This window comes from Corythoichthys intestinalis, chromosome 20 (assembly GCF_030265065.1).
Source record: "Corythoichthys intestinalis isolate RoL2023-P3 chromosome 20, ASM3026506v1, whole genome shotgun sequence".
NCBI classification, from domain to species: Eukaryota; Metazoa; Chordata; class Actinopteri; order Syngnathiformes; family Syngnathidae; genus Corythoichthys; species Corythoichthys intestinalis.
Genome location: NC_080414.1, coordinates 21879923 through 21906490, shown reverse-complemented (window position 1 = coordinate 21906490; position 26568 = coordinate 21879923). Strand labels below are relative to the sequence as shown.

General features: G+C 38.2%; 1 protein-coding gene across 1 annotated transcript; it reads left to right on the top strand.

Moving 5' to 3' along the window:
- Window positions 1–6648: 6648 nt before the first annotated feature.
- LOC130908384 (exostosin-like 2) lies at window positions 6649–26046 on the top strand. The gene is made up of 5 exons (XM_057823770.1): window positions 6649–6873; window positions 14723–15141; window positions 17265–17335; window positions 17456–17568; window positions 21269–26046. Exons 1-5 carry the CDS (start codon window positions 6824–6826, stop codon window positions 21636–21638), a joined length of 1023 nt encoding a protein of 340 aa, XP_057679753.1. The 5' UTR covers window positions 6649–6823; the 3' UTR covers window positions 21639–26046.
- Window positions 26047–26568: the final 522 nt, after the last annotated feature.

Genomic DNA, 26568 nt, shown 5'->3' with positions numbered 1-26568 from the left:
TGGTGAGAAGGTAACAACTGTTGGAGCGATTATTAGAAAATGGAAGAAGTTCAAGTTGACGGTCAATCTGCCTCGTTCTGGGGCTCCATGCAAGATCTCACCTCGTGGGGCATCACTGATCATGAGGAAGGTGAGGAATCAGCCCAGAACTACACGGCAGGACCTGGTCAATGACCTGAGCGAGCTGGAACCACAGTCTCAAAGAAAACCATCGGAAACACATTATGCCGTCATGGATTAAAATCCTACAGCGCACGCAAGGTCCCGCTGCTGAAGCCAGTGCATGTCCAGATACGTCTGAAGTTTGCCACTGACCATCTGGATGATCCAGAGGAGCAATGGGAGAAGGTCATGTGGTCGGATGAGACAAAAATTGAACTTTTTGGTCTAAACTCGACTCGTTGTGTTTGGAGGAAAAGGAAGGATGAGTACAACCCCAAGAACAACATCCCAACCGTGAAACATGGAGGAGGAAACATCATTTTTTGGGGGCCGCTTCTCTGCCAAGGGTACAGGACGACTGCACCGTATTGAGGGGAGGATGGATGGGGCTATGTATCGCCAGATCTTGGCTGACAACCTCCTTCCTTCAGTGAGAGCCTTGAAGATGGGTCGTGGCTGGGTCTTCCAGCATGACAACGACCCAAAGCACACAGCCAAGGCAACTAAAGAGTGGCTCCGTAAGAAGCATCTTAAGGTCCTGGAGTGGCCTAGCCAGTCACCAGATCTGAACCCGAAAGAAAATCTAGGGAGGGAACTGAAAGTTCGTGTTGCCCGGCAGCAGCCCCGAAACCTGAAGGCTCTGGAGAAGATCTGCATGGAGGTGTGGGCCAAAACCCCTGCTGCAGTGTGTGCAAACCTTGTCAAGGACTACAGGAAACGTTTAGTATCTGTAATAGCAAACAAAGGTTTCTGTACCAAATGTTAAGTTCAATTTTTGTGATGTATCAAATACTTGTTTGATGCAATTAAATGCAAATTTATTATAGTGCCTTGCAAAAGTATTCAGCCCCCTTGAACCTTGCAACCTTTCGCCACATTTCAGGCTTCAAACATAAAGATATAAAATTTTAATTTTTTGTCAAGAATCAGCAACAAGTGGGACACAATCGTGAAGTGGAACAACATTTATTGGATAATTTAAACTTTTTTAACAAATAAAAAACTGAAAAGTGGGGCGTGCAATATTATTCGGCCCCCTTGCGTTAATACTTTGTAGCGCCACCTTTTGCTCCAATTACAGCTGCAAGTCGCTTGGGGTATGTTTCTATTAGTTTTGCACATCGAGAGACTGACATTCTTGCCCATTCTTCCTTGCAAAACAGCTCGAGCTCAGTGAGGTTGGATGGAGAGTGTTTGTGAACAGCAGTCTTCAGCTCTTTCCACAGATTCTCGATTGGATTCAGGTCTGGACTTTGACTTGGCCATTCTAACACCTGGATACGTTTATTTTTTAACCATTCCATTGCAGATTTGGCTTTATGTTTTGGATCATTGTCCTGTTGGAAGATAAATCTCCGTCCCAGTCTCAGGTCTTGTGCAGATACCAACAGGTTTTCTTCCAGAATGTTCCTGTATTTGGCTGCATCCATCTTCCCGTCAATTTTAACCATCTTCCCTGTCCCTGCTGAAGAAAAGCAGGCCCAAACCATGATGCTGCCACCACCATGTTTGACAGTAGGGATGGTGTGTTCAGGGTGATGAGCTGTGTTGCTTTTACGCCAAACATATCGTTTTGCATTGTGGCCAAAAAGTTCAATTTTGGTTTCATCTGACCAGAGCACCTTCTTACACATGTTTGGTGTGTCTCCCAGGTGGCTTGTGGCAAACTTTAAACGAGACTTTTTATGGATATCTTTGAGAAATGGCTTTCTTCTTGCCACTCTTCCATAAAGGCCAGATTTGTGCAGTGTACGACTGATTGTTGTCCTATGGACAGACTCTCCCACCTCAGCTGTAGATCTCTGCAGTTCATCCAGAGTGATCATGGGCCTCTTGGCTGCATCTCTGATCAGTTTTCTCCTTGTTTGAGAAGAAAGTTTGGAAGGACGGCCGGGTCTTGGTAGATTTGCAGTGGTCTGATGCTCCTTCCATTTCAATATGATGGCTTGCACAGTGCTCCTTGAGATGTTTAAAGCTTGGGAAATCTTTTTGTATCCAAATCCGGCTTTAAACTTCTCCACAACAGTATCTCGGACCTGCCTGGTGTGTTCCTTGGTTTTCATAATGCTCTCTGCACTTTAAACAGAACCCTGAGAGTATCACAGAGCAGGTGCATTTATACGGAGACTTGATTACACACAGGTGGATTCTATTTATCATCATCGGTCATTTAGGACAACATTGGATCATTCAGAGATCCTCACTGAACTTCTGGAGTGAGTTTGCTGCACTGAAAGTAAAGGGGCCGAATAATATTGCACGCCCCACTTTTCAGTTTTTTATTTGTTAAAAAAGTTTAAATTATTCAATAAATGTTGTTCCACTTCACGATTGTGTCCCACTTGTTGTTGATTCTTGACAAAAAAATTAAATTTCATATCTTTATGTTTGAAGCCTGAAATGTGGCGAAAGGTTGCAAGATTCAAGGGGGCCGAATACTTTTGCAAGGCACTGTATTTAAAAATCATACAGCGTGATTTTCTGTTTTTTTTGTATTAGATTCCGTCCCTCACAGTTGAAGAGAACATATGATACAAATTACAGACCTCTACATGCTTTGCAAGTGGGAAAACAAGCAAAATCGGCAGTGTATCAAATACTTGTTCTCCCCACTGTATATATTTCACACATGTGAAAGAAAAATGTGAAATCAAACTCTGAAAGAACATGTGAATATAGGATCACCCCAAAGAAGCGAATGAAGCTTAAACAAGTCGGCACAGACATAGACACAGAGATATAACTATATCAACAACATACTGTATAAAGTTCTGGCATTCTGTAGACTGCTGATCTTGCTCTGTAGCTTAATCATATATTAAAAACAATGGAGCACAGTCATTTTTAGGGGACCAGTGGCATCAACAGGGACACAATTTAAAAAAAAACTGGTTTTCAAGTGCCCTTTCCACTGCATAGATCTTCTTGTAACATTTAATTGATTTGTCTGATAAGATCTCTTTTACTTTCCAGCATTAGTCAACCTAACAATGAAGCAAAATCAGTTTTGTTTCCTTCTAATCCATATTCTGAGGAATACACACCCTCTAGTGAATTCAAACATACCAATTCCAAAACATACGACGTTAGCACTATAATCAATTTGCATCACTTTCTGTGCGTAAGCACACTGGAGCAGTACACGAATATAGACATCCTGGCCTAAAATGCCCTTTCGCCTGCTGTAGAACTTCACTGTATAGATTTAAATAGCAAGTGAAAATGGAGGTATAAGGGTTCATATACTACATGTCATGGTTAGGTTAGGTTCTGCCAGAGGCATGTAGAAAGAGAGTCGCGACACTCACATAGGGATCCATTATATGATTTCACTTCCGGGGCCCTATGGGTTATGGAGCCTGGAATAGTTCATCGCTTCAACGAGGGCGGACCCCATTCATTTGAATGGCTGGCTGCCAAGTACTATGTTCGGAGGAACACGGAGTTCAGAATGTTTGTCATTTAATTCTCGAGGTAAGCGGGGGTTTAATTCGTCAGTGGAGTTGATTTCAACAAATTCTGTGCAGTTAGTTGTTTGTTGATTTAGCTCGTAACTGACTAGCCTCATAGTTGGCAATATTTACGCGAAATAAATGCTACCTGCACGTTTTTTTGCCTTTAACCAAGACTCGGGACTTTTTTTATGTCCATATCTATGAAGAATTCGGGGATTTAAGCATTTATTCAAAATAATTTTTGCCAGAAAAGCTCTGTTTACACCAGGCGGTCGCTAGCCTCATTCGCCAACAGAGTAGCATTGTACTTTGACATATACGTAAAATAAACGCAAATTGCACGGTTTCTTTACTTTTGACAAAGAATTGAGACTGTTTTACGTCCATACCTATGAAGAATTCGGGGATTTAAGCGTTTATTCACAAGAATTTTCGCCAGAAAAGCTCTGTTTACATCAGGCTGCCGCTAGCCTCATTCACTAACGGTATATAGCGTATAAAAATAATACAGGGCTATTCTATTCTATATTAAGTTGTGATTGTATATAGAATTTATGAATAATATATTTACATATTATTTATAATTGATCCTGCATGTTTTCCTCAAGTATTAAGTTTCTGATGTTAAATTGAGTGATTTATTAGCTGTTGAAAACTTGCAGTAAATTTAAAAAAAATTAAGTTGCTATTTTGGTCCAAAACTTATGATATGTTAAATATTGCTATTGATCCTGAAAATATAGGCGATTATCTCTGCATTGGGTGATTTTTTTTTTTTTTTTTTTGTGCATCTAGTGTAAAATCAGAGACTTTTATAGCCATTTTAAGTTTTGTAAAAAAAATAATTAATCGGGATTTTATAAGGGAACGACTTTGAATTTTTTTATGCCGCTGCTCAAGGAGATTCATACATTGCTAAAGTAGATGCCTGTTTTGGTTTTAGGTCGGTAGCAGCTTTGGTTTTCAAAATTTTTGAAGTTTTTGAATATAGGCGCCCTATGAATCGGCCCCGTTTCCCGTGTCCTGTCAATAGCTTATGAATTAGGGTTAGGGTTAGGGTCCTGCTTTTGTTCTTCATCTTCCTTGCCTGCCCATGCGTATTTTGCTGTTGAGCTGATTTTTCCCAGCAGTTTTCGGTTGCTCAACAAATTTTTGAAATTGTATTGCACTGAACGGGACGGTATGTGAGGGGTTATTTTGCAGCTCATCTGTCAAGATGCACGTGCTCTTTGCATTTTCAGAGGTTGATGGAACACTGCTCTGACGTGTTTTCTCTGTTACTGAGCACAGCATGAAAAAAAAAAAAAAAAAAAACCCACTGGGCAGGCTCTCTGGGAACACGTCACGGACAGCACAGTACTCTGTGCAAAGTGACACTCAATTTCAACACACGCTTGTTGATCCCGCTAAAAGTACATTTTCATAAATTTGTAAAACCCCGGCGGACGCTCCGGACAGGATGTAAAAACTGGACATGTCCGGGCAAAAGAGGACGTTTGGTCACCCTAATATATATAAATAATATATGGATGGTGGAAAACACTCCGGTGACTGCAAGTTCCACTCCGAGACCCCCAATATGGCCATCTTTCAAAAATTGTGCGATATGCATGTGTGATACATCATTGGAAAGCTTTAAATCTTAATTTTCTGGGGGAAGAAAATATTTGAACAGGAGGGCATTTAAAAAAATGTAAACAGCCAAACCCTATCTGGAGGTGACAGCACTCAAGAGCAGAATTAAAGACGCCATGACTTTAACGAGATATTATCGTGTACATACCTTTTTTCGATCCAAAAACTCCATGTGGCATGTAATAGTGTCAAGACACAGATGTGAATGGCCACAGTCGGATTTTGGGGGGGATTTATGGGTGAAACATGGTAATATAACAAGGGTCGCGATACAGAAATCGCAGACATCAAGGAGTCTTCGAGATGTTCTTTTTAATATATTTACCCTTTTAAACATTTTTTTCAATTTTTCTTTGTTTGGATCAATTATTTATCATCTAACATATGGGGGGAAATGCGACAGTAACAAAAAAAAATACAATTAAGCCATAGTTATAAAGTAGTTATCCGTGACTTTTTTACAGACACCATTTTTTTCATTGTGACGTAATTCGTTTAAAAGTTTAAAATATGCGATTGAATACTTTTTTTAAGTTGTTGTTTTTTTTTTTTTTTTAAACAAAATAGACATCAAATAATTATTCTAAGCTAAAAATGACAGACATTTTGAAGAATAAATATAATTACCTTCGTTTAATGGCTAAGTTGAAACAAAAGCGGTTGCACGAAGTCTGTAAACAGGGGTTTCCAGGGTAAAACGGAAAAATTAAAAATTAGTTTGAGGGCTAAATGCGCCATGAATCTGCTATGGCAGCATATAGACATACTGTTCTACCAAACACTATAGTTGTTTTGGCTTAAAATATATAAATATAAATTCTTTGAAAGAGGAGTGCATGAGAAGAAAATGCTTTTTCAGTCTGTTTTCCGCCATATACATGAGTGATTTCTTTTTGCTGACACTGCGTTTCGGGATCATCAACTTGTTTTGCCCCCTCCCCCCCTCCACAAAATTTAAGAAAAAAAAAACTCCGCCTTTGGTTTTCCTACATTTGGGCACACCTTGCCTCCGAACTCTGACACTACACTGATTGTCATGTCACTATCATCAAGAATGGTTACATATCAATTACAGTATAAAGCAAAATGCTTAATTTATTCTATCATGATTTTCAGTTAAAAGATGATAAGAATAGGAAGAAAATACACAATTAAATTAATGGTTACCAAAGCACTATAATGTGTTATTTTCCAATTGTGGTAACCACAGCTGCCAGGATTTTTACCGTAACAGTAAGGGTTTTATTTTTAAATGTATTAACAATAAAATTACAGTAAACTTGATAGATTTACTTGAAGTACCGGAAAGGAGACAAATGAAGTTGACTGAAAGACACACCTGCAATGTCAAAACCACCCTCCCAACTCTCAATGTATAAAATCCTTTTGTCCTGACTAGACATAACTTAATCTGGTTGAACCTGTGCTAATTTCACATTATATACTTGGTATATATATATTTTTTAAACCCTTTTATTTTAAGACATTTAGTAAATTGTACTAAAACTGTTAGTGTTTAGGGAAAAAAACCAGTTTTTCTAGTGCATTCTCTCTTAATCCTATTTTGTGTCATGAAGATCCCTGCAGAGCAAGAGGCTCAAAAACTACCGAACAACTTCAGGTAAGCACTCAATTTAAGTTTGTCTTTTATCTATTTTTCCCTATACTTTTTAACCAAACATTTCTACATCACATGTACATTGGTACAAAATCAATCTTTTCTTCTCCTGTATAGTCTCTAACAAAATAATAATAAATAAAAATACCATCACCTTTAGATGAAGCCCTAAGATAATAACCATGTGCATTTCTATACTTCAATTATCAATTGATGGAAGAAGAGATATTTATTCATTTAAACTGGAAGAGCAGACCTCCCAGTTAAAATTGATGGACATTCGTTTCATGTTAATCAAAAGAAATTTCCACACATTTTGACTTTGCCTACTTATATATTTTTTTTCTGTTGTGAAGTTCTGGCCTTTTTTCATATTTTCAGGCTATAAAATCAAGTATCTCATAACTGTTACCACTGTAAGACAAACAAGCAAAGAAAAAAAAGCAGAAAAATATCTAATAGCGAAACATAGTTAATTAATTCAATTTAACCTGAAAGGAAGAGGCAAGAAGAAATATTATTTAATGCCACCCCATTTTTTTTAATATGTTTAAAGTAGTGGTTCTTAACCTTTCTAAAGGTACCGAACCCCACAAGTTTTACATGTGGATTCATTGAACCCTTCGGCATATGCAGAGATTTAGGGGGGGGGGGCGGGGGGGGCATCTCCCCCACCCCGCCCCCCGGTGGCCGAAAAATATCACTGCATGTAATTGACTTTCCTATATTTGAATTGAAAATTTGAAATTAAGACTTTGCCGGTAAAATGTTGTCTGTAAAAGAAGTAAAGCAATAAAAGAACAAAAAATATTTTCTATAATGGCTCAAAATTATTTTTTGAATGGATCATGTGACTAGCGGCTAATAGACGGTCATTTGTTTTGCTTAGCCAAAACCACCTGAGGATAGAAGAGGCAAGATGAGTATATGCAATTTTTTTCAAACCTAAGCTTTCACATGGGTGTGAGTGACTGGAAAAACTTGGCATTAAATTGGATATCTATGCATAACGCAAAAATCGAAGAAAAATCGAGAAAAACGTGCGCTCACACTCACATAGCTCGAATGCTTCAATTTATGAACATGGGCTTAGCTTCTAATCGAGCATTTATCTCGTAAGTTAATTTTATTGCTAAAACTCCGCCTATGCCCTTCGGAATAGGTTATCAAAACCGATATATCTAAGCTAGGAAGCTAATAATTTAGCAAATTCCTATTCAAAATTCATCTCATTTTGACAGCATGTCTTATAAACAGGTCAAAATTTGTGACCGCACTGCCCATTGTTCTGTTGTATTTCCTCATACCAAGTGCGGTTCAACGTTCCACTGAGAAACCCAGTTCCTCCTCCCATCAGATCAAGGACTAGCAGTTGAAAAAAATGGATTAGGCCTGTACATTGGAAGCAAACCAGTCCAAAACCTGGTCTAAAAAGCCACTATGCCTGGATTTAATCAGCGTACGAAAATAGGGCTCTGCATTTCTTTACCTTCGCCGAACCCCCTAGACTCACTCACCGAACCCCTGGGGTTCAATCGAACCCAGGTTAAGAACCACTGGTTTAAAGGGATGATACAGGATATTTATAATTAATTTAAAATACTCTTCGACTCCATGCATGCTCCACCAAAGCCCTGATGAGGACACAGAGCCCTGGAATTTTAAATGACTGCCCCAAAAAAGCATTTTTACTTACTTTCAAAAGATTTTGAGGTAAACACATGCCTGTGTACCATAGGCGGAGTTTGACTTTTAGGGCAGGGGGCACACAACATTTTGATGACTCCGAAACGTAGTGTCAGCAATAAAATTACCTTACAACAATATTTATAATATTAAGTTGAAAATGAGCGTTTTTTTTTTGTTTCTTGAGGGGAATTCTAAATCAGCTATACCTTTCGACAAGATCGCCATCCACTGAATATAGTACGCCCGTCGGTGTCGTGCCAGAGTAGTTACCCCCGTCAAAAACTGTATCACCTGGGCAGAGACACTGCGGTGCACTGATTTGCTTGATTTCCATGTTTTGGTGATGTAGTTATGTACGAGGTTTTAATACATGGCCCACCCATAAATACGTATAACGTAACATACGTACTGACCGTAAAAAAAGGCACCGTTTTCATCGTAGGATGACCTATTAATGTTATTACTGTAATTCAAGTCCTGTATAAAGTTTCTCCAGTTTAACGAACGTCGATGTATAACTGTGGTTCTTTTCTGGCTTTAATTACCGTATTGGCCCGAATATAAGACGGTGTTTTTTGCATTGAAATAAGATTGAAAAAGACGGGGTCGTTTTATATTCGCGGTCTAGACATTATACCCATTCACGACGCTAGATGACGCCAGATATCATTGAAGCGATGTTCTGTTAGGACAAATCTCAGCTACTCTCCCCATTCACGACGCTAGATGGCGCCAGATATCATTGAAGCGATGTTCTGTCATGACAGATCTCAGCTACTAGTTTAACCAGTTTGCATTATTTTATTGGAATGTTTTTCCTTATTCAGAATTGTTTCAAGACTACAGTTACAGTTAGACTTCACTTTGATGGTTAAAGCAGTTATTGCAATTTTGTTGTTTTATCACAATAGATTGGTTTATTTACATTTCAAAAACCAGAAGCCATTCATTTACGAATGGAATGTGATTGCACTTTAGTTTACATATTTAAATGTTCAGATATTAAGATTTGAATGAGGCAAAATAACATGCTTTTTCTCTCAAATATGTTGTTATAATCATTTGTTTCAGATTTACTGGAATTATTTTCTGTATAAAAATTAATTTGGTGTTCAAAAAATCTTTTTACAAACTTGAGTCTTGAAAAAGAGGGTGTCGTCTTATAATCAGGGCCGTCTTATATTCGGGCCAATACGGTAATTGTTTAAGTCGACATAACTCATAACTAATGTGTGTGTGCGCTCCGGCGGCCAGGGGATACAATTTTTGACAGGGGTAACTACATTGGCAAGACACCGGTTGTGGCTCTGTTGTACAATTAGCGTCTTTAGTGGGGAAAATTGAAACTCCGTTCACCGTTTTGGCGGTGTTCTCTGGGGTTTCATGGTCCACATTTTCAATCTTTCAATCGCTTAAAACTTAAAATTCAAATATTTTCAAAACCAAAGCCGCTAGTGACCTAAAACCAAAACAGGCACCTCCCTTAGACATATATGAGTCTCCATGAGCAGCGACATAAAAAAAATTGAGGCACGTCTTGCCGGCTATCTGGCCCTCTTTGTTTCTAGATTGAAATGTTACATTAACTAAAACACGCAAAAGCGATTTTTTTTTTTTTTTTTTTTTTGTATGTATGCAGAAATGTCGAAATTACTACTTTTTTTTGCCAGAATCTAAACTTACGCTAATGTGTATGGATACAACATGGCTGCCATCACAAAGCAAAGAGCTTTTTAAGTTGAAAATTCTTGTAAATAAATGCGTACATCCCTGAATTTCTATAGATATATCAACATAGAACAGTCTAGAATCTTGGTTAAAAGCAAAAAATCAGGCAGTTATGATTCATTTTACGTAAATATTTCAAGCTAAAATTACTCTAATTTTTTCCATGCAATTTTTTCACAACGTTTCAAAGTGCATGGGGCGATTTTATATAATAATTACTAGGGTTGTTCCGATCGTTTTTTTTTTTTTTTGCTCCCGATCCGATCCCGATCGTTTTAGTTTGAGTATCATATACATTTTGGCAATGCATTAAGAAAAAAATGAATAAAACTCGAACGAATATATACATTCAACATACAGTACATAAGTACTGTATTTGTTTGACAATAAATCCTCAAGATGGCATTTACTTGTGACTTTGTATATTGCGACTAAATATTGCCATCTAGTGTATTTGTTGAGCTTTCAGTAAATGATACTGAAGGCCTTGCCCAAATGCATGATGGGAAGTGGAACCATGACAAGTGGAACCATGACTGTGCGTAGTGCTACCAATTCATATATCTTCTCTGCGATGGGATATAACACAAGGTGTTAAGAAAATGATCAATTGCTACCTTACTTCCCCACATTGCTTCCCATGATATTTCTAATCGTAGGGAGAGGGATTGTAAAGCTGTAGCCAATTAAAATATGGCTCCAAAGGCTGCCAAAATTCACTTTACTCATTTTACGTTGCCTTTTTGCGCTTTATATAGGCTAAACGGCGCCATTACAGATGGTGCGCGACAATGCGTGAGTGGGTCGTGCAGCGCATGCATTAATTGCATTAAATATTCTAACGTGATACATTTTTTTTAAAATTAATTACCGCTGTTATTGGGATAAATTTGATAACCCTACCTTAACCCTAAACTATAGACTCTGGATCAGTGTAACATATTATGTCTGTAACGTTAAATACAATTAGAAAATGATTTAATTAAAAAAAAAAAAAAATATATATATATATATATATATATATATATATATATATATATATATATATATATTAAAAAAAGGCATGGCCGATATTTTTTTGCCAATTCCGATACTTTGAAAATGACGTCTCTAATAATTACCTTGAATCCTTGACCAAATCACTCATGAGACACTCTTGCCTGCTTGTATACAGTAAAACCTTTGTCTTTTTTCCACCTAAATTCGGCGTTTGAACGCAGCGTGTGTTTGAGTTTATCACAGTGAAAGCCAAATCCTCTGCCATGGTCAGCCCCCAACGGGAAGGCGTGGCACATAGTTTGTGGGAGCTGTCTTTTCAACTGATGGTGAAGTCTATGAGTGAATGTTTGTATTTATTAAGTACAACAAAGGGAGCACGCCAAAAATTGCGAGTATAACAAAGTACAACTAAGGGAGCATGCCAGAAAACGCGAATATACCGAAGTAGAACAGAATTGGATTACAAAGTCCAATATAGCACAAAGGTAAAAAAACAATCAAACCAGGACAGGTAAAGACAAGCATAGAAACATCGCACGAAGCACGAAGATGATGAGGCACACGCAGCGCTAAGCAAGGCAAGTACGTAAGCAATAGTCCGACACTTGCAGAAGGTGATAGGCGTCCTTAAATATTGAGCGCTCGTAATGCGCCACAGGTGTGTCGCATGGCCCCGCCCATCCGACTCAATCAGGTGCCGAATGAGAAGAAAGGAACTGAGAACGCACACAACATGACACGCAGAATGGGCGGATTTTGATGAAATTTTACACAGTTATACTTTATGTGTCTATGGGTGTTCTTAGTTCTTTTCTCTGTCGGCCTCCGTTTAGCGCGGAAAATTAATTCGGAACTCCAAAAATTAGCAATAAAAAATGCATTTAAAAAAAAAAATAAAAAAACAGATGAGCTGTCCCGAGCCGATCGCGTAGTCTCACTCTCGCTCGCCCCTTCCCTCCCTCTCCCTGCTCTTAGTTTGTCAGGCAGTGCACGTACACTGGAGTTGCTTATTAAAGTTAATGATGATTGACAAATTTTTTTGTGTTACATCTTGCCACTTCAAAAGCGCCCCATGCGTCAATCATCGTTTAACTTGTTAAACAGTTGCTGGTGCGACTCATTGTGTCTGAGCAGCTTGAGCGGATTTGAGTAGACTCACTCAATGAAGCATTAAATAAAGCCAAGCATTTTTTTTTCTACTGCTTTATTCATGTTTAAAAATAATTTGGTGGGACAGTAACATGGTTAAAATATTTGAAGTGCTTAAAAAACATTTTTTTTTTTTTAAATTATGGGACGGTAACATGGTTAAAACATTTCAAGTGCCTAAAAAACATTTATTTAAAAAAAAAAATTATGGGACGGTAACATGGTTAAAACATTTGAAGTGCTTAAAAAGCATTTATTTAAAAATTATAAATATATTTTATATTATGTATATATATATATATATATATATATATATATATATATATATATATATAGGGTTGTTCCGATCATGTTTTTTTGCTCCCGATCCGATCCCGATCGTTTTAGTTTGAGTATCTGCCGATCCCGATATTTCCCGATCCGATTGCTTTTTTTTGCTCCCTATTCAATTCCAATCATTCTCGATAATTTTTCCCGATCATATACATTTTGGCAATGCATTAAGAAAAAAATGAATACAACTCGGACGAATATATACATTCAACATACAGTACATAAGTACTGTATTTGTTTATGATGACAATAAATCCTCAAGATGACATTTACATTATTAACATTCTTTCTGTGAGAGGGATCCACGGATAGAAAGACTTGTGTCTTTGTATATTGTGACTAAATATTGTGTAGGTGTGTATTAGTGTATAGTAGTGTATTTGTTGAGCTTTCAGTAAATGATACCGCAGCCATGCCCCAATGCATGATGGGAAGTGGAACCATGATGGGAAGTAAAACCATGACTGTGCGTCGTGCTACCAATGGATATATCTTCTCTGCTTTTGGGAAATAACTTATGGTGTTAAGACAAAGATCAAATGCCACCTTACTTCCCCATATTGCTTCCCATGATATTTCTATTCATAGGGAGAGGGATTGCAAGGTTTAAGCCAATTGAAGAAAGGCTCCAAAGGCTGCCAAAATTCTTTCTACTCAATTTGCACTGCCTTTTATCTCTCTATATAGGTAAAACGGCGGTTTTACAGATTGAGCGCGACAATGCACGAGAGGGTCGTGCAGCGCATACATTAATATTGTTAAATAATTTAACGTGACGCATTTTTAATAAATTAATTGCCGCCATTATTGGGATATTTTTGATAACCCTCCCTTAAGTCTAAACTAAAGACTCTGGATGAGAGTTATGTCTGTAACGTTAAATACAATTACAAAACAATTTAATTAAAATATATATGTATTAAATAAAGGTATGGCCGATATTTTTTCCGATTCCGATACTTTGAAAATGTCGTGATCGGACCCGATCGATCGGGACATCTCTCTCATATATATGATATATATAATAGAGAGAGAGAGAGAGAGATTATTTTATTTATTTATTTTTTGTCAGGAAAAATCTCGCCTCTATTAATGTCAGGAATCTCGCCTCCCACCCTTCGGGGATTAAATCATCAGGTCAGACGTCCACTCGAATATCTACCTTTTACATGCACATGGAAGAAAGGAGAGTAAGGCACTTAGGTGATGCGTTACAAACCAAACTCGTTTATTTTTCTGGCACATCTTCCTTTATAGCAACATGGATACATATTCATGAAACAGATTAAGCAATCAAACTCAGCAGTGGTCTATTGGTTGTTGATTCAGTGGGTTGCCCTCCTCTGCAAATCGTCCTGGGTCACATGTTTCTCTCCTCCTTCTGGTATGTGGTGTCAGAATGTTTTATGACAATGTTATCTTCCCCTTCGCAGTTTAAGCAATTTAAGAAAGTTTCCCCAGGGGAGGTAATGGAATGTGACCTGTGACTCTTTTCCCCGGACACAGTTGTAGAAGAGGGCAACTTAAAAGCAAAAGTATACCAACTCAGACTCATAGTGAATACATGGGTTACAATTTAATAAAACCACTAACTAGGGTAAATGCAATTCCCCTTTTCTTCCTAACATTTTTTTATTCTACTTTGGGGGAAAAAGTCAAAAACGTGTCAAATATGTGTCTCCTTCCAATCTTAAATTTGAATATATATAATGAAAACACATTGAAGACACAAAAAAATATATATCTATTTTTTTTTGGGGGGGGGGGGGGGGTTGGGGGTGCGCTACTTTGCAGGTTTTTTTTGGCATGGCTTGCCTGTCGGCTAGCCCCGCCTCTGACTACAGTAGTTCCTTGCAAAAAATAATTGAACAAATCAGTGCATAGAATAGACTAACGAAGAATTCCACATGAAAACTGTATACTGCATGAAGTTTGTATATTAATCTCTCTGCAGGCTCTGCAGATGCAGTGCACCCAGAAACCGAGGCTGGCTGGCTTTTTGGTCTGTCCTGTTGCTCTTCTCGGTCGTTGCCGCCATTACAGCTTTTCAACATTTCCATTATGACAGCAAACAAAAGCAGGAGGACTTAACCAACATCAAGACAGAGCACTTAACCAACATCAAGACAGAGGAGTTCACGATCATCCTCCAAACGTACAAGCGAGATAATATTCTCCTGAAGGTCCTCAAAAATTGCCTGGCTGCACCTCATCTCCAGAAGATTATCGTAGTGTGGAACAACATTGGGGTAGCCCCTTCACAGAAGTTAATTGACTCTTTAGGTCAACATTCTATTCCTGTTCTCTTTATGGAGCAAACGCGTAACAGTCTTCAAAATAGATTACAACCCTTTGCTGAAATTCACACTGAGGGTAAGGTTGCATCTTGATTTACTCCATGTACTGTCATGTCACAATATGTACACCAAGGGTGTAGGTTTGCATAGGGACGGTAGGGACATAACACTAACAACTTTTCAGGACGCTCATATTGTCCCCACCAACTTTTAAGCAACCGTATTTGCATTATATAGATATTTTTCATGCTATAAGGATAAAATTGATCCTACCATTTTCAAATGAATTGTTTTCATTATGTTCAGACTTACTTTTACCACTTTTCACTTGCTGAATGTGGCAGTCCTTTTTGTTCCTCAAACGCACATGTGATTGGCTAATGACTACAACACACCTTTGAAAAGGAGGGATATTGGAAGTATTTTTCTTAGCCAGCAGCAGCCACCGTAAGTAATGTAAAAAGTAGGGCTGTCAAAATTATCGCGTTAACGGGCGGTAATTTTTTTAAATTAATCACGTTAAAATATTTGACGCAATTAACGCACATGTCCCGCTCAAACAGACTCAAATGACAGTACAGTGTAATGTCCGCTTGTTACTTGTTTTTTTGGTGTTTGGCGCCCTCTGCTGGCGTTTGGGTCCAACTGATTTTATGGGTTAGTACCATGAGTGAGCATGGTGTAATTATTGACATCAACAATGCGAGCTACTAGTTTATTTTTTGATTGAAAATTTTACAAATTTTAATAAACCGAAAACATTAAGAGGGGTTTTAATATAAAATTTCTATAACTTGTACTAACATTTATCTTTTAAGAACTACAAGTCTTTCTATCCATGGATCGCTTTAAGAGAATGTTAATAATGTTAATGCCGTCTTGTTGATTTATTGTTATAATTAGAGGTGCACAATAATTATCAGACCGATAATTATCGTGGGATGGCAGCGAATGAACAAATGTTCATTCCCTCCCAGTTCAAATGGATTGGACGTCTACTAGTGATAAACTCATTCCAATTCATAGCAGGAGCTTGTTTTTCTGTTTATTAGTTGTTTGTAGAATATTCTAGAATGATTTCCTGACCAATGTATCGATAATGGTTGTATTGCGATATCGTCAGATCATCGTTATCCTGAGCTTTATATCGCAAATCGTATCGTATCGTGAGGTACCAAGAGGTTCCCACTAGGGTTGTTCCGATCATGTTTTTTTGCTCCCGATCCGATCCCGATCGTTTTAGTTTGAGTATCTGCCGATCCCAATATTTCCCGATCCGATTGCTTTTTTTTTTTTTTTTTTGCTCCTGATTCAATTCCAATCATTCCTGATAATTTTTCCCACTCATATACATTTTGGCAATGCATTAAGGAAAAAATGAATCAAACTCGGACGAATATATACATTCAACATACAGGACATAAGTACTGTATTTGTTTATTATGACAATAAATCCTCAAGATGGCATTTACATTATTAACATTCTTTCTGTGAGAGGGATCCACGGATAGAATGACTTGTGACTTTGTATATTGTGACTAAATATTGCCATCTAGTGTATTTGTTGAGCTTGCAGTAAATGATACTGTGGTCATGCCCAAATGCATGATGGGAAGTGGAACCATGACTGTGCGTAGTGCTACCAATTGATATATCTTCTCTGCATTGGGAAATAACATAAGGTGTTAAGAAAAAGACCAAATGCTACCTTGCTTCCCCACATTGCTTCCCATGATATTTCTAATCGTAGGGAGAGGGATTGTAAAGCTTTAGCCAATTAACAAAAAGGCTCCAAAGGCTGCCAAAATTCACTCTACCAATTTTACGCTACCTTTTATCTCTTTATATAGTTAAAACGGCGCCATTACAGATTGAGCGCGACAATGCGTGAGTGGGTCGTGCAGCGCATGCATTAATTGCGCTAAATATTTTAACGTGATATATTTTTTAAAAAAACTAATTACCACTATTATTGGGATAAATCTGATAACCCTACCTTAAGCCTAAACTAAAGACTCTGGATGAGTGTAATATGTCTGTAACGTTAAATACAATTAGAAAACGATTTAATTTAAAAATATATATATTAAAAAAAGGCATGGCCGATATTTTTTTGCCGATTCCGATACTTTGAAAATGACGTGATCGGGACATCTCTCGTTCCCACTCCTAGAAGTGACATCTGTGCTCTCATTTTAGCTGTGTTGATGCTGGATGATGACGTTCTGGTCAGCGTTCCTGACATCAGTTTTGCTTTCATCGTTTGGCAGGTAAGCAAATGATGTGTGTAGTGCGCCAAACGGAAGACGGAAGATGTCCATTGAGAATACGCCACTCTATTAAAAAGGATCAGAGTTGTAAATCGACTTTTCAATGTTTTTGTTCCATAGCAATTCCGAGATCAAATTGTTGGCTTTGTGCCCCGCAAACACGTTGAGATCTCTCCGGGTGTGTACAACTATGAAGACGTTGGGCTGACGCCTGGACAAAGAGGAGAGCGCAAGTAAGATGATAAAACTTTGATTCAATTTGCACATTTTAAGGAAGGAATAATAAACATCCATCTCCCTATTATAGCGTTGGATGGCAAGAAACTAAAACTGATGATGATTCAGATGTCCATAACATGCAAACTCTCCATTAGAACAACAAACATGTCCTTCTTAATAGACACTACTCACCAACGTCACAAAATGACGTGTCGCTGTATCCGGCCGCCATATTGTCCGTCATTGTTTAGCCCTATTCTCAATGGTTTCAATTAGTCGTGCAATTTATAGAGCAATTCATGGAAGCCCCGGTGTTATCTGACGCTGTAAACTCATTGGATGCGTTGCATAAAAGGCGTTATGTGGAAAAGCTTCAGTTTATCCATTCGCCAGATCCATATTTGATGCCTAAATCGATGTTTTTCGACCCGCTGTCTTCGCCGTCTCTGCCTGACATCTGCTACCCTGATATCTACAACTATCTTGTCCACACAAAATCAGCCTATTCTCACGAAAGCTTGAAAAACTTTAAGAGCAGCACTCTAAGCAACATTACCCCGTGTGACCCTTTACTTCCAATTTTCTAAAATGGCGACAATCAATAAAAAAAAAAGTTGACTGTGACGGGTCAAGGATAGGTGCATATTGGACTATTTCTCCAATAAAATACACAACAGTGTCTGCCTCATTTGCAAAGAGACAGTCGCGGAAGATACGCAACGAGAAATTATAGCAACTTAAAGCTAATTTAATTTCACAGCACCAGTATTTCGCAAGAGCCCGAGTGTCGAAAGAGTACGCCACAAAGGCGAGATTATGAATTTTAAAAAATAATCATAAACCAAATGTGACACACAGAAGAAGGGCTTGCTAAAATTTCTTTAAATGTATTGTTCTACGTAAATCAGCCCAGGTAGCCCCCCACATTTTTACCACACCAAATCTGGCCCCCTTTGCAAAAAGTTTGGACACCCCTGTTTAACCGATGATCCGTAGACGAGGCCAGCTTCTTTCACTTGTTACCAGCTAAATATTATTCAAAAAATAAAGATGGTGGAAGAAATAAGCATCTTGAATTTGAAACGTTATGTTGTCGGCGATTAGCCTAGCAATGATCTTAATTGTGTTTGTCAGCCCCTAACCCTCTAAATATATATTAAATGCATCTTACCAGATATAAAATGACTACTACATAATCTGTGGTAATCGTTTGGAGCCCGGTTTTCTCGTCGAATTGCAGCAGTCCATCTCGCTCTCCTCTCCGGATCTCTCGGAATACGGTAGAACTTCAAGTCTCTCCGTCTATCTTCTCTGTTATTGCAACCGACCGCCACACACGTCTTCACCGTTTTGATTATTAATGTTAACGAGCAGAAAAACACGCCATAATAGGAGGAATTTACGTAGCTGTAATGCGTCAACACGACGAGTTGACGGACAATATGGTGCGGGGGCGTGGTTGTGACGTCATGTGAGTAGGGTCTATAGGTGTGCCAAATTTGAGAAGAATATATTAAAGCATTTTCAAGTTATTGCACATGGGCGAGGCTCTCCAATTCCAGAAATGCAAATGCACTTTCGAACACTTTTTGAACAGGTGTAACACAAATACATTCACAGTATGTTAAAGAAACACTTGGTAGCTTTTCAGTTTTGGTCTATTTTAGCGACGCCGGTGGACAAAAGCGGTAGTGTTTTGCCTTAAGGAAGACTGCTTTCCCATGAGAACCAGCGCACAGTGTCGTAAAATCATCAGTCAATCAAAAATTAATCTCCTGGTCGCCTGCAGTTGGATTAAACATTTCTGTTTCCAGCGGCTGTGTGACGGATGAATAGTAATAAGGTAATGAATCCAGTTGTGGCTAAACAATCGCATATGACGTTTAACAGCCGTGTGGCTTAAGTGTGGCTAACCCCACCACCCCAACCCCACCCGAACTCGTCAGCACTGACAAATTTGGTTGAGGGGATAGCGGCCCAATGTTTATTCTGTATCATCCTGGTAGCCAGCCTTTTTTTCATCCTCAGATTAACTATTTGTCACTTGTTGCTCTTTGCAGAATTCCCGCAAAAATATTCACATCGACTTCCGTTTTTATAATGAGTGCTGAAAGGGGGAAGTGACGTATGCTGTAAAGCAGTCAGCACATTTGTAGTTTTTTTGTGTGACAGGGTTCCTGCCACCCTCCTCAAAGTTAATAAGTGCCGGTAAAAGCTGAAGGAATCTGACCTTCTAGCCCGATTGCCGGAATCACGCCAGCTGAACCGGGCCGGCGAAACACCGACACCCCGGCCAAAAGGCCAAACTCCGCAAGTTCACCTTAGTCTTACCTCCTTGTACTGACTTCATTTTGAAAGCTGGAAGAAGGCTTTGAAACACAAGTTGACAATTTATTCAGGTCAACAGCGATCAAACAGCAAAGAGGACCCCGACAGAGAGGTAGTTCTGGATCCTCGGTCAGCAAAACAACGACCACATCAGAATGTCCCCGAGAAGCGACAGTTGTTAGCTAAACATTGTCTTTTTGAAGTCTGCGGTACGGTGGGCTGGGTAAAGTGTATGCCTGAGTGTTGTTTAGGATAATTCTTCTATTGCAGATTTGCGCGCTCAAGTTTGTGCATCACCATTTGTTGCTGGGTCATGGTTACTAAAGCAACTGAGTTGGGAGGTTCAGCCTGCCCTACACGTCTGAGAGGCGCCGAGCTATCAATCTTAGAGTTGTTTTTGTTATCGGGTGTTGTGGTAGTATAGGACGTCCCGCCATTTGTTCTGAACTGTCCTGAAGAGCTGATTACGGGATTTGGTGTTTCAGACGTGGGCTTGGAGATGTTTTGCCTATCACCTGGTAGTCAGCGTCAATTTTGCTTAGTCAGCTGCATGACGCACGCATTGGGCTTCCGTGGTCAGAAGGCGTCATGTATCTCTTATGCCCTATGTCAAATATATTCTGCTTGTTTTCCTTAAACTATGGTATAAATGCTACTTATTTTATATTGTGTATGTTACAAGATTACAGTCAAACAGTAAACACGAGAAAAGATACTATTCCCTGACTGATTAATATAAAGTGTGTTAGAGTAATACAAGCAGTCGAACGGTAAATACGAGAAAAGATGCTATTCCCTTCAAAGCGATACGAACCCCCTCAAGATATAAAAGAGGTATTTCAACTTGTTTTCAGTAGACATATCACAAATTTTATGGAAATATTTTATAACGGTTAAAAAGTTACCAAGTGTCGCTTTAAATGACAAGAACGACTTAAAGTTGTCCTATTTTATCAGGTAGCCGATAATTTTGGCCGATAAAGCATTTTAATATGACACTGGATAATATCGACATCGGTTTTTCATTATCGGTTTTGGGCCAAGATGCATATGGCAGTGCTGTTATGTCCACTTATTGCTTGCCTGTGTTTCTGGTGTTTTTTCGCCCCCTACTGGTGCTTGGGTGTAATTACGTTTCCGCTGATGTAATCATATGTCAACGCGAGCTCATTGCGTATAGAGAGAGCTAAATGGACGAGCTAACATCTGCAGCCAATGGACAATAGCAGTTCTTGCCATCTCATCACATTATTTGTGCCTTATACAAGCATCGATTGTGAGTTATATTATATTCTTCCTTCCTTCCGGAACTTGTATTTCAAGGCACCACTGGCCTTGGCTCATGGTTGGGCCATTAAAAAAGTAACATTCTCCTGCTGTATTCAGATATTCCATGGTGTTGATCGGCGCTGCGTTCTTCCACCGTCGCTACTTGAAGCTTTACCGAGACCAGCCGAAGGCAATGCACGATCTGGTGGAAGCCGGCCACAACTGCGAGGACATCGCCATGAATTTTGTTGTGTCACTGCACCTGAGAGAAATCTGGGCTGACGGCAGGTCCGCGGGCATTTATGTCAAACCCATGGACATGCGCAACCTGGAGATGCAAGCCAGCGGTGACTTCAAGGGCTTGTGGCACCGCTCTGACCACTTCAAGCAGAGATCCGAATGCATCAACCAACTGACCAAAATTTATGGTGTCATGCCTTTGCAGTTGTCCGACATCATCGTGAATCAATATTCTCGGGTTAAATAGCTCAGTTTACAGATCAATGTAAAAACTAAATTTTCGTCGACAAATATTTTCGTTATAGTCATCGTTTAGGAAAAACAACAGTGGCCCCCCCACCAAAAAATAACATGTATTTTTTTAAATATTTTTATTTTTGCAAAAACACTGTAGAAGCTATTGTTATGAATGAATAGCAAATTATCCTTTTTGCACTTGTTGCATTTTGTTCGTACAGTAACACATGCGCATTCATATCATTTTCGTAAGCCTTTACACTCTGAGCATTTTATGTGAAATTAGGGGTTAATTTTCCTATGAGTATTTATGGACTTGCACATCTTTTTTATTCCTAAATCATCAAAGGATTATGTCATGAACTTTTTTCAAAAATGTTTACATTTTTGAAAGTGTCATAACCAGTGTTGTTAATAACGGCGTTACAATATAACGGCGTTACTAACGGCGTTATTTTTTTCAGTAATGAGTAATCTAATTAATTACTTTTCTCATCTTGGCAACGCCGTTACCGTTACTGAGGCGGGAAAGGCGTGCGTTACTATGGGTTACTAAGTTGGTTAAATAAAAAAAAAGTCTGAGAGAAACGGACTCACGGGGACGAGAGCAGAGCAGGAGTGGGGAAGACGCCGTTGCAACCGCGATGCTAGATGGCTCCAATAATACCTGACTGCAGCCATAGCCGACAAACTACGCCCACATGACACGGTAGATATCATATTATAGAACTAGATGCAAATGACAGACACTGCTGCATTGCCAACATGTTTTAAGGACTACATGCGTTTGTAAACAGCCGCCATCTTAAAGCAGTAGACCTCTCAGGAAGGCCCTGATGTAGAGATCCTTCCTAGCGAACCTAAGTAATTTTTTAAAATCTAAAATGCTCCTAAATCGGCAAAATCTTAACTTAAATCTATCTTTAAATGATGAAACAGTTTTAAAACTTACACATGTTTAAAGTAGACAGAAGGGAACTAATGCAATAACGGGAGAAATTTTAACAACTTTAACGATTGATTCACAACTTTAAATGACTTCCACACATAGCAAAGGTTACTAGCTAGTTATCGCAATACCCTTGTGTCTAGTTAAGTGGAGGGTAAAGAATTGGGCTTGGGCCAATTGTCCCCCAAACCCTTTAAGCTTCACATTGTGTGACCTGTTTTTTTTTTTTTTTTTTTTTTTTGAGAAAAAAAAAAATCACTAGTTACTTTGCCAAGTAACTAATTACTCTTACATTCAGGTAACTGAGTTACTAACGCAATTACTTTTTGGGAGAAGTAATTTGTAACTGTAATTAATTACTTTTTTAAAGTAAAATTAACAACACTGGTCATAACCAGATGAAGTTGAAGAATTCCAAATGCCAAATATGGAATACCACACACATTGCTTGATTACTAATAAACTATAAATCTCAGTCAGGTTTTGACAACTAATCATAAAAATTTAACATCTTGGATATAATTTGACTTACAGTATTGCACATAGAGATTAAGCAAATGAGCACGGAGTAATTTACATTCCAAAAATTGCACTTCTTGACAATAGTTTGTAAACAATAGACATGATCGTCACAAAAAAACTTGAAAAATAACATTTTCTCATTATTTCCATGAAATGAAACTTCATCTTTTACATCTGGGAGGGGTCTGTTCATGCCTCTGGCTCTACCTCTTGCCCTCTCAGCCCTTGGAGTTCTGTCACAATCTGAAAGGTAAAAAAAATGTATTTCGTCCATCTTTTACAAAAAGACATTTTCACACTGCATTTTCAAATTCCAACATATGTATCATAAAAAAGTCAAAAATAATAATGTCATCTAGTTTAGCATCCTAAAAACAGCAACAACAATCTTTTTAATTTTTTTTTTTTTGTCATTGGTTACATGGGCAATTATACAAGATGTTATTGATTCAGCAGTGAGTGTTACTCTGTTCAAGGTAAGTCTGGAAGGCCCAAATCTTATCCAGTTTAACTGGATCTTTGATATGTTCATGATAAATTGTTCATTTTATTACCTTCTTTGATGGGATCCATGTCACTGTTTATCAACTCCTCTTCCTTCCTCTTGGAATCCATGTCCCCTCTTTCTGGAGACTCCTCATGAGACTCGGCATAGTTTACTGCTTTTACTCGCCTCCTACAGACTGGATGGTCTTCTGGTGTTCCACACCTTCTTCTATCCCTGCCTTGTCGTTGTGATGCCATATTTTCAATATAATTATGATCAGAATTGATTATTCTAGCAGAGAGATGACATAAAACTTCACGGATGCAAGATGGCTCAACTGACGCGAACTTCGACTGGGTTTTTTCAGTCACCTCGGGAAAACTCATTTAGTTATGATCTGACAATGCTGCCATCTGGTGTTGAATGAAGAGCTACTAGTCATTTATATACTGCCCAAAATGACGAGTACAACAGATGTTATGGCCCATAGAAATTAAGGGGACACTGGTGTCCCCGATTTTACAGTGCAGAGTGTAAAGGGTTAAACAAATAGCCATTGAATTTGTAACACTGTTTGCCTCTTGGGCTTAGCACCATAGAGCAAATGAACCACCATGAAGCTTTGAATCAAATGCCTTCAAAACTTCATTTGGGTATCACTGCTCAATATAATCTCACTTTCCTTGGGAGAGACAGACAACCTCTGCCGCCACTGTTGTTGTATAACATGCCTCATGCCTCTCAGCATGCATTGCAGCACTACAGATGTAAATAACATTTAAACTTCATGTCATGTGCTTATTATTTATTTAGTTAGTGTTCCAGTTGTTTCATGAATTGCTGGTTGTGCTGGGGGTACTCTCGACGTAATTGGTATTTTTCAAACTTGTCAAGCATTTTTTTTTTCTTTTTTTTCTTTTTTTAGAACTTGCTTCAGGACAAGTACATTTACTCAGAAATTACATGGTTTAGTGTTTTGAATGTGACTTATTTCAAATTTATTAAGAGGACATTAAATTTTACTCCAATTCTGAAATGACTAACAAGTTGTAATGCATTCACTGGACAATGATTTTTTTAATTTTTTTAAGGTAAATTGAACAATTTGAGTTGGGCCAGACTATTTAAACCAAAACCTTGTATAATCTGGTACAGACTGAGAAAAAAAATGGTCCTGGGTGAGATTTCTTGTTATTTAAAGTTCCATGAACACATATTTTAATGTTTACTGTTCACCTATGTCACACACACACATACACTCCATCACACTATTGCTCTCCTCATGTTTGAAAAAAAAAAAAACTCTCTCCCAACTGAGTCGGCAGAATACTGTTGTCTCGACCAGACACTTTTAATTTGGTCGGACCTTTTCTAATTTGACCATAATAAAATAATTTAAAAATATATATATATATAAGATATTTTGTGCATTGTGCTAATAGTTTTTCCAGTACGTCTTCTCTGAATCTTGTAATCAGGATCATGAACATCTCAGCAAAGCATGAGACAACTTCAGGTAAGCGCTCAAATTAGGAGTCTTGTTTTGTGATTTAATCATTTATTATTTTTTAAACATTTGCATGACAACACATGTACATTTGGTATGAAAGCACATTTCCTTCCTCCTAAATAGTTTCTTACCACCTCTCCTGTAGCTCAGGCCCTTAAGACAATAACCGTTTCAATGTCTGTACTCTAATTATCCATTAACAATGATAGATTTATAATCCAGTTTAATTTAAAAGGCTTCCAGGCCATCACAGTTCAGACAGAATGGACATCTATAGCCGTCAATAGCACTGAAACAATTATTCACTGCCAGACCTCGGATGGATTGACATCTGGTTCATGATAATGAAACGAAATTTTCACACATTTGTACTTTTCCTCCTTTTAAGGTTAAAAGGTGATACGCAGTCTTTGTCAAACAGTGACTATACATTTCTTGAAATGCTAGATTTTTAACAGTATGCAGATGCACTCTTTGTTTTGGCTTTTCCTACGGGCGCAATGTGTTCTGTCTGCACAGTCTTTATATACTTTGTCGGCCAAGTAGCGAGTCCTTTAATTCGTTCGATAGAATGCATTTACTGAAAAGACAATCCCTGAAACGTCAACCAATCTCCAGCATTTTGACAGAATATTGCGTTGTGACAATGTCATCCTAATACAATAGAAATCCTCTTGAACCAAAATTAAAAGACGTTTCTGTAAAATTTGGGTAAAACCATTTTTGACCCCACTCATTTTTACCCACTTTTTTACCCAATGTTTATATTGACTAATTGAATTGAACTGACTCTTTTTATTCCAAAAAACATTCAAAAAATAAAGATAAAATAAAACGTCAGTCACACTTTTTACATTTTTTTCTAAATTCACCTATATAAGAGTACAATGTTATCCAGTGGTATGAAAAAGTATCTGAACCTTTTGGAATTTCTCACATTTCTGCATAAAATACCCATCAAATGTGATCTGATCTTTGTCAAAATCACACAGATTTAAAAAAAAAAACAGTGTCTGTTTTAACTAAAACCACCCAAACATTTATAGGTTTTCATAATTTAATAAAAATAGCATGCAAACAATGACAGAAGGGGGGAAAATAAGTAAGTGAACCCTCTGCCTAATGAAACTTAAAGAGCAATTGTGAGCAATTTTTACCAAACAATTCAAGTCAGGTATGTGCCCAATCACTGATGAGTGCGTTGAAGCTCCCCTGGCCACTATAAAACACACACCTGGTAAGAATTGTCTTGATGAGAATCATTGTCTGATGTGCATCATGGCTCAGTCAAAAGAGCTTTCTGAAGACCTGCGATCAAGGATTGTTGATTTGCATACAGTAAAGCAGGGAAAGGATACAAAACCATTTCTAAAAGTCTGGATTTTCATCAATCAACAGTCAGAAAAGTTGTCAACAAATGGAGAAACTTTGGCACTGTTGCTTCTTTCCCAAGGAGAGAAAGATGACGCCAA